The sequence below is a fragment of the Nuphar pumila genome, chromosome 14 (genome assembly GCF_984573655.1).
Source record: "Nuphar pumila chromosome 14, dmNupPumi1.hap1.1, whole genome shotgun sequence".
Classification (NCBI taxonomy): Eukaryota; Viridiplantae; Streptophyta; class Magnoliopsida; order Nymphaeales; family Nymphaeaceae; genus Nuphar; species Nuphar pumila.
In genome coordinates, this window is record NC_143262.1 from 27,962,536 (window position 1) to 27,977,078 (window position 14,543).

Genomic DNA, 14,543 nt, shown 5'->3' on the forward strand with positions numbered 1-14,543 from the left:
TATATATATATATATATATTAACAGAGTAGTCATGGAAGGAAACTAGGTGTAGCAACATGACAGATAGGTGAATTGACAGAAAGATAAGGACCAAGTTTTTTAAATGAAGAGGGCATTCACTGGATCAACATGAAAGGATCACAAGAGGTAGAGGATGAAAAGCCTACATATATTTGAAAGGATGTGAATGTGGATGATGAACAAGGAAGAGGAGGAGGAGGAGGAGGAGGAGAAGAAGAAGAAGAAGAAGATGATGATTGAAATCATATACATTTGCTTTTGTTTATATTTCGGAAAAACTTGGTTATGTAAATCTTAAGTATTCACAAACTTGGTTATTTTATTTTTTTTATGTATTATGAAGTCGAGTCTTGTGACGTTCTTAATTGCATGATATTTCATATTTTGCATTGTTCTTGTGAGAAATACAAGTATTATAAACTAACCACATATGATGGAGAAATTTATGAGGATCCCACCAGGTTCAGGTAGTAGGAATGCTTCAATCCCTTACTTTTATCGGTCCTAATATAGTTTATGCCTTAAATCAAGTCTCCCAATTTATGCATGAATCGTAGACGAAACCAATGTTGTAAGTATCATACAATATTGTACGATATGTATCGTTACTATGTATTCTAACAATACGATACACACGTATCGCGATAAGAGTGTGTATTGTATCTGTATCGTGTGTATCATACGATACACTTAAAGCATACTTTAAATGGGCCGAAACTTTTTTTTTAGGTTTTAAAGGCCTTCCTAAGGTCGATTTCTCCATTTATGTAGAGACCATTAGAAGAAAACCTACGCACTCATAGGACACTTGAGAGCATTTTGAGGTTCGATTCTTGAGCAAGGAATAGGCATTTATGGTTTTCTCGCATAAGAGTGCATTTTCACCCAATTTTCACTCAAGAAAGTGAGATAAGGTAAAAAATCATTGTTCTTTGCTTTATTTGTGTATGATTGAAGTTGAAGGAAGGTAAGCTCCTTTCTTTTTTTATGCTTTTAGAAGATATTACTTTACTTTTAATTTTTTTACTCTTGATCTCATTTTTTGTACCCTAATAACTCAAAATTCATCCCTAAGTGTGTTATTGAGAATTGTTTTACATTTTTTTAGTGATTAGATTTAGTAATTCGTGCTCTAGGAGGTTGATGGAGGGTGGAGGTCTTGAAGGATGCCTCTCAAAGGATCCTGCATTGAAATATTGTACACCAGTTGACTTGAAGATGTGCTTGAAAGAAATAGTGAAATGTAACTTTTGTGGTTTTGTAATGCATGGAGGATTGTATTAATTTAAATGTCATGTTGTGGGGGCATAGAAACTCCACTGTGAAATTATGTATACATCATATTCCTACTAATATTCATGTTGAACTTCTTACTAGTCTTATAGAAGATAAAAGAAAGGTACGAGAAAGTGCAGCATTTGTGGGAGGAAAATTACCAGAGGTAGTCCCTGATTCAGAAGATGAAGATGACTCATCATCATCTCAAGCCACTGAATGATGCAATAAACGAAAGAAATCATTGCGCTTTTATATATAGACATGTTTCTGAACACTCCCTTGTATGCCTTTCCCTTTAGTGTAGCATTCTGTTACTAAAACATGTAACTTTAACTTTTAAAATGAGTTATGAAAACTTTTTGGCTTTTAAATGTATTATTATTTTGTCTTAACTGATTGTATTTGTGATGATTAAATGTGTGGCTACACAACCAAATGTGTGGTTGTTAAATGTTTAATAACATATCTATGTTTAGTTAATCTTATTACATAAATATATTTGTTCTTGTATTCTATGAGTTTTTTATTTTTTTTATATTTTGTTTAGTGAAATTTATGATTTTTTACGATATGATATGTATCTTACTTTAGGCCTGACCGATACGGGTTATGATACGCTACTTACAACCTTAGACGAAACACATAGACATGGTTAAGAGGATATTTAAGTATTTGAAAGGGACATTAAGAGATGAGTTGGTTTACATAAGATCTCAAAACGGAGATATGCTTTCTGCTATGGCATTCTCTTATGCAAATTGGGCAGGAGATCCAGATGAAAGAAAATCAGTTTTAGGTTATTGTGTGTATGTTGGTAGAAATATTGTATCCTGGAGCTAGGGATGCACACCGAACCGAGCTGGCTTGAGCTCGACTCGGTTAAAGCAAGGCTCAGTCTCGTTCGCTTCATAAATGAGCCAAGCTTGAATCGTTGTATGAAGCTCGGATGAGCTATCGAGCCGAGCTTGAACTACCTGTCGAGTTCGTTAAGGCTCAACAAGTCTCAGTTCATTGCAAACCCCATATATTTAATACCTTTGCAAAAAAAAATTAGAATTGCATTGTTACTATAATGGGTAGGGCGTTAGTCTTTATTAAGAACGTGTTGGGTTCGAATCCCACCTTTTGCACCTTTTTTTGCTGAGAATATTTAGTATGTATAGAATTTTTTCAATAATAATAATCAAAAAACATGTTTTGGCTTAATGGTAGGTCCTAGTGTTATTAAAAATGCGCCTCAAGGCGCAAAAAGCGCGCCTCGCCTCAAGGCGAGGGCCTTTGTGCCTTGAGGCGCAGGCTTGAGGCGCAAATGCACAGAGGTGTACGCCTCAGAGGCCTTGAGGCGTACGCCTCGAGGCGAGACGCGCCTCGAGGCGAGACGCGCCTCAGGGTGAGGCGTGCACGCCTTATGATTATGGTCAAATGAGGGTCAAAGCCCTCATTTGACCATAATTAAAATCTTGCCCCCGACCCTAACGAGGGTCGGGGGCCCTAAATAGTCTCTCGCAGCCCCTCTCTCTCTCTCGTCTCTCACAATCTCTCCCTCTCTCCCACAGCCTCTCTCCCTCTCTCGCAGCCCATTTCCCATTTCTCACAGTCTCTCTCTCTCCCTCTCTCTCGCAACCCCTCTCCCTCTTTAATCCTCTTTTTTTACTCTATGTTAGCTATCGATCTATTGAAGAATGTGGAGGTGGAAGCCATCATAGGACCACAGAGATCGGGAGATGCAGAGTTCGTCGCTCGATTGGGAGATAGCACTCAAGTTCCCATCATTTCTTTCTCTGCTACAAGCCCTTCGTTGTCAACAACTAAGACTCCTTACTTCGTAGGGACTGTGGAGATCGATTCGTCCCAAGTAGATGCAATCGTCGCAACGATTAAAGCGTATGGATGGCGACAAGTGGTACCCGTCTACGAAGACTCGAATTTCGGGATGGGGATGATCCCGTTCTTAACCTATGCGCTTGAGCAGATTGGTGTTGCAGTTCCTTACAGGTCTCTTCTTCCACCTTCAGCCACCAATGACTTCATCAAGGAGGAACTCAACCAGCTTGCTTCAATGCAGACCCGGGTCTTTGTTGTGCACTTGCCTTCGTCTCTTGGTGCCAAGTTCTTCACTTTAGTTAATAACAATGGCATGATGAGTGAAGACTACGTCTGGATCATCACAAACTCACTAGGGAATCTGTTGGGCTCCATGAATGCTTCGGTGATAGCATCCATGAGAGGTGTCATTGGAGTGAAAACATATGTGCCCCCATCAAAAGCCTTGAGAGATTTCACAGAGAGATGGAGGCGTAGATTCCGACCGAACAATCCTGCAATAGAAGCTCCACTAGAACTCAACGTGTTCGGGGTATGGGCCTATGATACAGCATATGCACTGGCTTTTGCAGTAGAGAAAGCCAATGGTGCTGGCAATTCCAAGTTCATCAATCCAAACATGACTGGGGATTCGACCGACCTTTCGATGTTGGGGATCTCCCCTTCGGGTCCGAAACTGCTGGAAGCAGTGCTGGGGACTAGATTCAGAGGATTGAGTGGTGAATTCCGGCTTGTAGATGGTCAGCTACAGACTAGAATTTTCCAAATTATCAATGTCATGGAGAAGGGAGCAAGAGAGATTGGATTTTGGAGTCTGGATCTCGGACTCTCGCAAAGTTTGAACAGGAAGAACATGAATACGACCACAAACTATTCATGTCCAGCCAGTGTTATTAAATCCGTCGTCTGGCCCGGCGGCACCACTGATGTTCCAAGAGGTTGGATGATTCCAACAAAGGGGAAGAGGTTGAGAATTGGAGTTCCAGTCAAAGATGGTAACAGACAGTTTGTGGGAGTAATAAGGGATAAAGTAACTAATGAGATCAAGGTAGAAGGATACTCCATAGATGTGTTCAAGGCAGTATTGAAGTTCCTGAATTACTCACTTCCCTACGACTTCTTCCCCTTTGAGAATGTTGAAGAAAGGATGGTTGGGAGCTACGATGATCTCATATACCAAGTCTACCTTCAGGTCAGTTTGTGATCCTGATCTCTATATTCGTTTTTTCTTTTTCTTTTCTTCTTGAAAAAAAACTTCATTCCTAGTTTACAAGATCATGAAAAAATTAGCATTCTTGTTGACGTGCATCATGAAAAGACTACCATAAGGGTTCTGTTTCCCGTGAATTAATGTACCCCAGAAAAGATACTAATATACGCTAAGGTTTTGTCTAAATTTTTCTTTGTATAAAAAAAATATAGACATTATTTTTCTTTATACTAATTATCTCATATTTTTCCCGTATTTATTTGAGATTTTTTATTTCGTGTTGGTTGGTGCTTCATCAATAAAGCATTTCTTATTTATTTATAATTTTAGATAATTTTTATAGTTTTTTTAAGTTTTAAAAAAAAAAATTTGAGGCTTACGCCTCGCCTCAGATTTTGGTGGAGCACCTCGCTACGCCTCAACGCTTTTCACAACACTGGTAGGTCCCTTGGTTAATGTTAAGCAGGTCGAGGGATCAAATCCCTCCTCCGCAAAAAAAAAATTAATAAAGCTTGTTTAAGCTCGAGCTCGAAATCGAGCCGAGCTTGGACAAGGTGATTTTGAACTGAGCCGAGTTCGAACAGCCCAGGTTCGGCTCGAACTCGGCTCGTGTGCATCCCTACCTAGTGCAATAAAAAGTAAAAGGTTATAGCTAGATCTAGCAAAGAGGTTGAATATAGATCTATAGCTGAGCCACATCAGAAGTGGCATGAATCATTCATTTGTTGAGTGAGATTGGAGAAAGAATATCAAGATCTATACCATATTGTGATAATCAAACTGTAATCAAAATTTCATTGAATCTAGTTCAGCATGGAAGGACGAAACACATTGAAATAGACCAACACTTCATCAGACAAAAGATAGACGATCTTGAATTGGAGATGATATTTATTGGGATGGAAGATCAAATTGCAGACATCTTTACAAAAGAGCTGACCAAGCAAAGATTCTAGTTATTGAAATCCAAGTTGTCCATGGTTATAAACCATCGAGGGAGGCTGTTAGATTGGATGTATATTGTTGATAAATGTTGTTGCATGTGTGTGTTATTTTTATTTCATAGTGAGCAGTGTAACATAAGTGCTTCCTTGTAATTCTTTATATTGTTTCAACCATAGTCACGAACTTTAAAATCAGCAAACGATAATATAGGTAAAATACCATAATATTTTGATAATATCACCAATTTGATAATATCGTGATATTATCAATTAGTTTCACTGTTTTTATTTAATTTTTGTATTTTAAATATGTTTTTCTTCTTTCTTTTACATTTTTTACTTATTTATTTTATTATTTATGTATTTTTTGTCTAAACATGATATTTTCTTACTTATTTTTGTTATTTTTTTATTGTTTAAGCCACGAGATTTATCACCAAAACTATAATATCGCGAGATATAGCCGATACCGATATTTGTGACTGGTTTCAACCCCTTATGGTTATTGGGGGTAATGTTGTAATTTCTCATATAATCATAATATAAATAGAGGAAATCTAAGGGGCGTCCCACATTGGGAAATTGTCCTTTTTCTGCACCAACTCTCTTTCATCGTTCTCTATCTTGTGTGGCTGAGCTTTGGGAATACATTGGTTAATACTAAAATCTAAGAATTATCTACTTTGATATGAACAGAATTAAATTGAACCACCATAAACAGGGTAAAATTGGGAGTCGACATCCTTCGGGGAGTACATGGATACTTGGTTTTAGTGAACCAAATGATCAGTTTGATGTAAATTTCAGACCTGGACATCAACCAGGACCATGTCAAGCTGCTCAATCACAACATTCTTTTCCATGCCACCAGGTTTCAATAGACACTAAAACTTTATTGGCTTCAGAAGCAATTCCTCAAAAATGTAATTGGTGCCTTACCTTCTTTTCTTCTTCTAAAAGTTCTTGAACAGGCCTATATGCTGCAGCAATGCAAAGGTTCTGCCAAAAAAATGATAGGGATAATGTTACGCCCCCGCGCCAACACATCAAATACCTTAAACCATTGCTCCTTACCTTCAAATCACTTCCAGAATAACCTTCAGTGGCATTGGCAAGTTCATCAAATTTGAAGTTGCTGTCTAAATTTTCTTGAGAAAGAAATATTCTTAGAATTTTCATCCGGTTTTCAGCATCTGGTAGATCCACATATATCCTACATGTAGAAATAAGCACATGCCTTCGATGAGAAAAATACCTAAAAACAAAGTAAACAATCAAGGAAAGAATCTTTGACTCGAACTTTACCTTCTTGGCAAGCGGCGTATTACTGCATCATCAAGGTCAAATGGCCGATTTGTAGCACCTAGAATTAGGATTCTCTGGGTATCTTTGGATCTTAGCCCATCCCAAGCAGCCATAAACTCATTACGCATTCTTCTTGTTGCTTCATGCTCAAAAGCACCACCACGGGCTCCAAGCAGACTATCAACCTACAAAAACAAAGAAGACAAATGTCAAAGGAACTAATAAAGACTACAATAACAAAGAACCATGTAAATCTCTGCACCGATGATGGAAAACATGCTAGATACAGAAAAATTAGCAAATAAACCATCAAGTTTACCAAAAAAATTGTGACTCATTTTACCTCATCCACAAAAATGATGACTGGTGCAAGCCTACTTGCAAATGAGAAAAGAGCCTTTGTGAGCTTTTCAGCATCTCCAAACCACTGTAGAAAGGATTAATTATCATGCATGCATTCATACCCACAAACTAACAGGCAGATACAAGAGTTTGCATGCACTGCACACACTCAATCGCCGAACAGAGAATCCATGGGATAAAATCTGTTTAGAAATATAGGGAAGTTCCAGAGATACAGACGTGACCAAATTACACTAAAAGAATGGAAATTTTGAGAAAACATCTCAAAATTGTCAAAGCGTAAATTATTTCATGAAAACAGATCTTGCAAAACAATCAACAAGAACAACATATGATTGACACAATGGCGTAGATATCATGGTTTGAAGAAAACTTTATGTATACAAAAGGAAATTTAGTTAGGGATAGGCACTGAACGTGGTTCTTCAACAGAAAATTGTGCTAATTTTCATGCCTCCAAATATGCAACAACACAGCGATTTTATTTTTAGGAGTTCTCATTTTAGTTCATATAATAATAGGAGAAAAATAGATCACCATTTTGAAACATTTATCATTCCTGACGGACATGCATAACAAAGTAAACACAGGAATCCTGATTCCTACATAGGAAATGCAATTACTAGGACACAAGGATCTTGATTGCTATGTACATGAATGTTAAATCTCGAGGCACAAGAATCCTAATACCCTGATATCATGTTCGGGGGAATGTATAAGTTCATATTTTTCCAATAACAATACTTAAATGAGATTATGGTATAGTTTGTACTTTGTAAAATGATAGAGAAGATGCAATCAACTACATAAAACATTGAAGCATCTGTAACATTGTCTGAACAGTTTGATTAGGTTCAATTGAATAATTTTTAAGTATAAAAATTGAAAGCTCTGTAAATGATCATCTACTTATCAAATATCATTGGATACAACCCCATGCATGACAACTCATTTATAACAATCATTTATGAGGCATCATTTATGTGAATTTGACGTTCCAAATCAAGACTACACCATCGCATTGAATCTGATCCAATGGTCTAAGCTGATGTGAAAGATGTTGCATGTAGAGCTGGTTGTGTATTCCTCCTTCCCTATATACATATATATACATATACCATCATAATATGAATCTATTCGAATACTGCTTCATAAACTTGCCTTTTAGGTGCAAGTGTGGAACTACAGAACTCTGTCCAGCTTTCAAGATCTTTTTTTGATTGTTCAAAAGTGTCATATAGTAGATAACTTGTGTTACTAGAAATATTGTATAATGTATGTACTAATTGACTGTATGTATTAATTGTTGCACAAACTTTACTTATCATTTAAATTTCCAGTGTCTAAAAGCACACTATTCCTAAATGTCACTGTTACTTGAAGTAATTCATATAAAATTGTTGTCTGAAATGTTATGACAAATGCATAATTACATGTTATTCTTCTAAATTAAGTCATCTAGAGATCTTCTTATAGGCTAACATAGTTATTAATTGTGAACTCCATTTTTTATAACTTCTGTTCTTACCTCCATCAATTTACAGAAATCTTATATGCTTTGCAAATGATGGCAACATGTCACTTCCCACAAATCTCCCAATAATCAATAACCAATTATAATTCTTATATTGATTCTTGCTTTTGATTCCCAAATGACCTAGTCATCACATATAAATCATATCTTCTTAGCTCCATTTCCATCTAAATGAAGCCTTCCCATGTTCAAGCCATAATAACTCATCTCACTCCCCTTATTCACATTCATAGATACTTACATAGAGTATGATCCCAAAAATGACCTAGTCATCATATTCAAATAATATTTCTTCAGATCCATTCCACATTAGTAACGTCATCTCCATGACTTTCTAAGTTACGCAATAACATCAACATATTAATTATTATAAAGTAGTGCATTGGTTGAGAACCTAATGCATAACTAAGATATCTTCCTTTTTTATTCCAAACACTTGATATTTTTCTTACCCACATTCTTAGTGCACACTGCCAAGTTTAAAATACACAAACATCTTAGGTTACCTTGATGTGGACACAAATGTCAGCATCGGAAACAAGTAAAGAATGTTGAGTGCATTAAGACTTAGAAAACTAGGGCCATGTTTGGATTTATTTTTATTGATTGTTTACATCTATAAATTTAAGCACATTTTATAAAGAAGAATGTTGCCTTTACTTTTAAGCTACATGTGCTTTGATCCTAAAAGTAAAAAATTATGTCTCATGTGATGTGACCTTCTTAGAAAAAGAAAGGTTTATTTACTTTGAAAAGGCAAATGAGGTAAATGAGTATTCCTTTTTATTTGATTTAAGTTCAAGTCATGAAAAATGTGATTATGAATGTGATCTAGATAGTGGTCTTGATATAATAGATGAATATGATCTTGATAATGGTCATGATGATATAATTATTGAAGAGCAACCTCATAGAAACAGAAACTATTTACAATATTCTAGGCGTAGGGACCTTAACCAACCATGTGCACTGGAGAAATATGTTGAATAATCTGAAGTTCATACTAGAAGGTCATCTAGGATTTTCAAACCACGTGGAAAGTTTATATCTTATGATTCTTTTTCTCCAAAATACAAGGCATTTAGTGCATTAATCCATTATGTAGAACCTTCAACCTATACTCAAGCTAAAGAACATTCTGAATGGGTAGAAGCAACGAGAATAGATTTAGAAGCTTTAGAAAAGGCTAATACTTAGACCATTCCAGATGTTCCAAAAGTAAAGAAACCTATAAGTTGTAGGTGGGTATACAAAATTAAAACAAAGAGAGATGAAACTCTTGAAAGATTAAAGCCAAATTATTTGCCAAGGGATATTCTCAAGCAATGATAGCATATTAATTTGTCACTCTTCTTGTATTCATAATCGCCTCTTTGTTGTTTTGGCTCCTTACATAATCATTGGAATTTCTTTCATTCTCATTACATTTTTCAAAGTGAGGGGGGTTATAAGCCCTTGCGTGATTTCTGGGCCTTGACATAACAAGCACAAATTCTTCTTCTTTTGAAGATGATGATTTTCTTAACCTATTTTCCTCCATAGTTAATTCTTCAAAAGTCTTTACTATGATAGGTACACCTCTATGAAGAAAGGCCGATTTGATTCCTTCAAATTCGGGTTTAAGCCCATTAACAAATTGGTAGAAGTGCTCTATTCTAATTTGTTTTTCACGGAGTTCTACATCTTGTGGGCAATGTCACTTTAGCTCTAGAAGAGTCGAATCATCCCAAAGAAATGAGAGAGCATTGTAATATTCCTTAATGTCCATCTCTCCTTGGGTCATAGTTCTTACTTTATTTTGCACATTGCATATGTGAACTGCATCCTTGAGGCTATACATATCTTTAAGATACTTCTATGCATCACTGGCAAAATTAAATTTTGCTAAGATAAAGCATTTTTTATATCAACACTATTGATGAGCCATCCTATTATCTTGAAATGACACATCCTCCATTCTTTCCATTTTTTCTCATATTCAGTGATGGCCTTAGACATCTCTTCTCCTTGAAAAGTCACTTCCTTTCTATTTTCCATCTTGGTAAGTATAAATTTAGGCTCTCTTTCAGTGCCATCAACCAGACCCTATAAACCCTTTTTTCCATATTATGTTTTACTATAGATGCCCACATCGCATAGTTAGTGTCCTATGTCACAGGGATTAAGCTAGCAGGGTGCGGCACCGGATGCGGTCAACCCGACCTTGGGTGTGGTCAACGCACTCAGGATCATTTTGGGCCAATTCTCGAACTTAAAAAAAATGCCAAGAAAATTTTTTTTGCCCTATATGTCACAGGGATTCTCCAACTAGGTGCCGCACTCGTGTCACACCCGCACCCGATGCAGTCAACCTGACCTTGGGTGCAGTCAACGCACCCAGGATCATTTATGTCCAACTTTTGGACTTTATATATATATATATAATTTTTTATATTTTTGTCGCACCACCACACCCAGGTTTTTTTAAAGTGTGGCACCCCCGCACCCGCACTCGCATCCATGTGACATAGTTAGTATCATTAAGTCTTACAGAAATGGAGATGACCACTTCTCTTTCATCATTTATTTTTATAATAATAAGAGAGAAAGAATTTTGAAGAAAACTTTGATGGTGCACTTTCCAATGCAACGATCCCACAAATCGATGCTCCCCCAATCTCACGATCCTCTTCCTGGCCTTTCCAAATGAATCACAGCCCAAGAGCACCAAGGCTCTGATACCATGTAATGAAATAAAAACAAGAGCCTCTTATGAGCTCACAAGAACACAATTGATCCACAAAAGAACCACTTATAGATCAATCTACACCACCCACACAAGGGCCAAGAGAATAAAAATAAAGCTTTTGTATTCCACAATGCTTGATAAAGCATGAAAAAGATACAAGAGGAGAACCCTATTTATAACAACAGAATGAGATAGGGAGCAGCTCCAACAGCTAGTTCGAGTTGTCCTAATCGATGACACCAAAAGAAAAAGATACAAACAACAACAACAACTACGCCTTCATCCCAAAACAATTGGGGTCGGCGATATGAACCAAAAAAGAAAATCATTCTGGGTCTTCCACATGAATCCTTCTCCTCCAATCATTTCTATCCAATGTCATGTCCTCGGTGAGGTTCAAAACATTCATATCCTTTCCTATCATCTCCATCCATGTCTTCCTAGGCCTACCCCGACCTCTTTTAACTAATATATTTTCCCATTTCTCCATCCTTCTAATTTGAGCATCATTAGGCCTTCGCCGAATATGTCCAAACCACCGTAAACGATTCTCTCTCATCTTATTTTCAATGGGTGCAATGCCTACCTTCTTATGTATCTCCTCGTTCTGAATCTTATCTTTTATTGTATTTCCACACATCCATCTCAGCATACGCATCTCAGCTACACTCATTTTTGTATGCTAGTCATGGTCAGCCACTAATGGGTTGACTTCTAAGGAATTTTGTATGCTAGTCATGGTCACTTTGATATTCAAGTTATGTAGATGTTGACTGGGTAGGAGTTGTTGAACATAGAAGATCTACTTCAGGCTATTGTGCTGTGGTAAGAGGAAATCTAATTTCATGGAAAAGTAAGAAGCAATTTGTTGTAGTCAGGTCAAGTGTAGAAGCTGAATATAAGGTTATTGCACAAGGTATATGTGAAAGTTTGTGGTTAAGAACTTAAGATACTATTTTTAGAGTTGAAGATTGAGCTTAATTCACCTATCTCTTTATTTTGTGACAATAAAGCGGCCATCCAAATAGCATCTAATCTGGTTTATCATGAAAAAACTAAACATATTGAGATGGATTGTCATTTTATAAGAGAGAAAGTTGAAGCAAAGTTGTTCTCCCCTTGCCACATTCGCACTCAATTTCAATTATAAGACATTTTAACCAAGGGTGTAAACAAATCAAGATTTCAAAATATTAGCAACGAGTTGGGGATGCTTGATATATTTTCCCCAACTTGAGGGGGAGTGTTTAAGGAGTTATATTTTTGGTAAAGGGCATAGTTGTCTTTTTTCTAAATTTGTGTAATGTGGTCTTTACTTTTGTTTATAAGGGAATTTTGGTCACACTTTATACTTTGTAAATGATGTGTATAAGTTGCAAAATTAAAGGAATGAAAAGGAGATTTTACGTTGCACCCTAGTGTTCTCTCTCTTCCTTCATAGACTCTTCTTATTTCCACCTCTTCATCTCTACCCTTCTCTATATTTTACAACATCAGCACCTCAAATAAGCTCAAAGGGGACCAGAATGGTGACATGAGAGAACCAATAGGTTGTAAGAGTGATGATGGTAATGGTGATGGTGGTGGTGGTAATGGTGGAAAAGTGGTGGTAATGATGGTGATGATGGTGATGGGGAAGAATTAAAGAAAATACCCCTTATTTTTTGGAAAAAGGGGTGAAATTCATAAAAAGTCATTAAAAAAAGTAAAAGCAAAAGATTCAAACACCAAAACTTGCTATTGAAAATAAGTATGAATAGAAGGAGCACTTTATAAAGTGATCCGGGTAGGTAATAGTCAAGGCTACATCAATCAATCAATCAATCACACACACACACACACAAAGAGAGAGAGATCATGCTTTTCCTTTGAAGATAGAAAGGATTTCAAGAATCTACAAAACAACTTCTGAGACACAGCAGCAATGCAAATGCTTTTTCTCAGTAAAAATGCTATCTGAAATACACCTATCATGAAAATTATTTTCACTGCACAACCATGTCATCCAATTGATACATAAATACCACAAACCTTACTTCTAGAAGCTCACTTAATATAGCATGACCATGAAGACATTAATGCAATCAACAGGAAACATGAAGAAAATCAAAATATATAAGAAATAAAGTTTTAGCAAGAGAGGTTGGTAACCTATGTCACATGGGTGCGGGTGCGGGTGCAGCACTTTCAAAAACCTGGGTGCGGGGGTGCGGCAAAAATATAAAAAATTATATATATATATATATATATATATATATATATATATATATATATATATATATATATATATATATAAATGACCCTGGGTGCGTTGACTGCACCCAGGGTCAGGTTGACCGCATCGGGTGCGGGTGCGGGTGCGGGTGCGGCACCTAGTTGGAGAATCCCTGTGACATATAGGGCAAAAAAAACTTCTTGGCAATTTTTTTTTAAGTCCGAGAATTGGACCAAAATGACCCTGGGTGCGTTGACCGTGCACCCAGGGTCGGGTTGACCGCACCCGGTGCAGCACCCGCACCCGCGTCGAGTCGCGTTGACGCGGGTGCGGCACCCTGCTAGCTGAATCCCTGTGGCATAGTTGGTAGCTCATCATTTTATGTAACCTTTTCCTCTGGAGCAATTTTCTAGCATAACTAGCTAGAATCCCCTTCCCCATGTTTTTGTCACATCAGATTGATTTTTTGTTCCTATCTATGAATATTTTTGTCCTAATACAACAAATAAAGTTCAGAAAAGAAACTGAGATGCATCAAGACAACTGTCGGAATAGCAGCAAATTTGAAACTAGACAAGAAAAATCAATAGTCAGAACCCACAACACTTGCAATAACTTTTCCCTAAGCAAAATGGAGCATTTTAAACCATGCAAACAAGAGCTCCTTTAAAAGAGAAAACCGAACTTATCCAGATAATGTCGCATTTCAGGAACACTCTCGCAACCAATATTAGTTAGTAGGAGCATACTTCAAATAAGGGAATCTAGAAACGCTGACCATTTTTGATCTGTGAGGAGATCTGTTACACCCAGATCAACTTGATTTATCAAAGAAGAACCAGTTAAAGTTGGCCAACCTTTGATGTAAGGGTGGAACCAGTTATGCTGATGAAATTTGCTCCTGCTTCAGTGGCAAGTGCCTTTGCAAGAAGAGTTTTCCCCGTACCAGGAGGACCAAAAAGCAATATTCCTTTGCATGGCTGCCAACCATTCCAAACAATTTGAAACCAATTAAGTCATTACAATAAGAGCAGCAGTGAGATAGTGCAACAGTGACTACCAACAACCTAATAAAATGATGGAAAGAAACTTTGAAATCTTTGTAGTGCTACGGCATTAG

The 14,543-nt window shown here is 36.9% G+C and overlaps 1 protein-coding gene across 2 annotated transcripts in view; it reads right to left on the minus strand.

Annotated features, from left to right (window-relative positions):
- Nucleotides 1–14,543, minus strand: part of LOC149816687 (uncharacterized) — a 138,579-nt gene that overhangs the window by 52,754 nt on the left and 71,282 nt on the right. For both annotated transcript variants that reach the window (XM_089988140.1, XM_089988139.1), the window contains 5 exons: nucleotides 14,281–14,403; nucleotides 6,927–7,010; nucleotides 6,584–6,768; nucleotides 6,353–6,491; nucleotides 6,218–6,277 (listed from right to left, as the gene is read on the minus strand). In XM_089988140.1, the coding sequence (XP_089844266.1) occupies nucleotides 6,218–6,277; nucleotides 6,353–6,491; nucleotides 6,584–6,768; nucleotides 6,927–7,010; nucleotides 14,281–14,403 (591 nt within the window). The remainder of the gene's footprint in view (nucleotides 1–6,217; nucleotides 6,278–6,352; nucleotides 6,492–6,583; nucleotides 6,769–6,926; nucleotides 7,011–14,280; nucleotides 14,404–14,543) is intronic.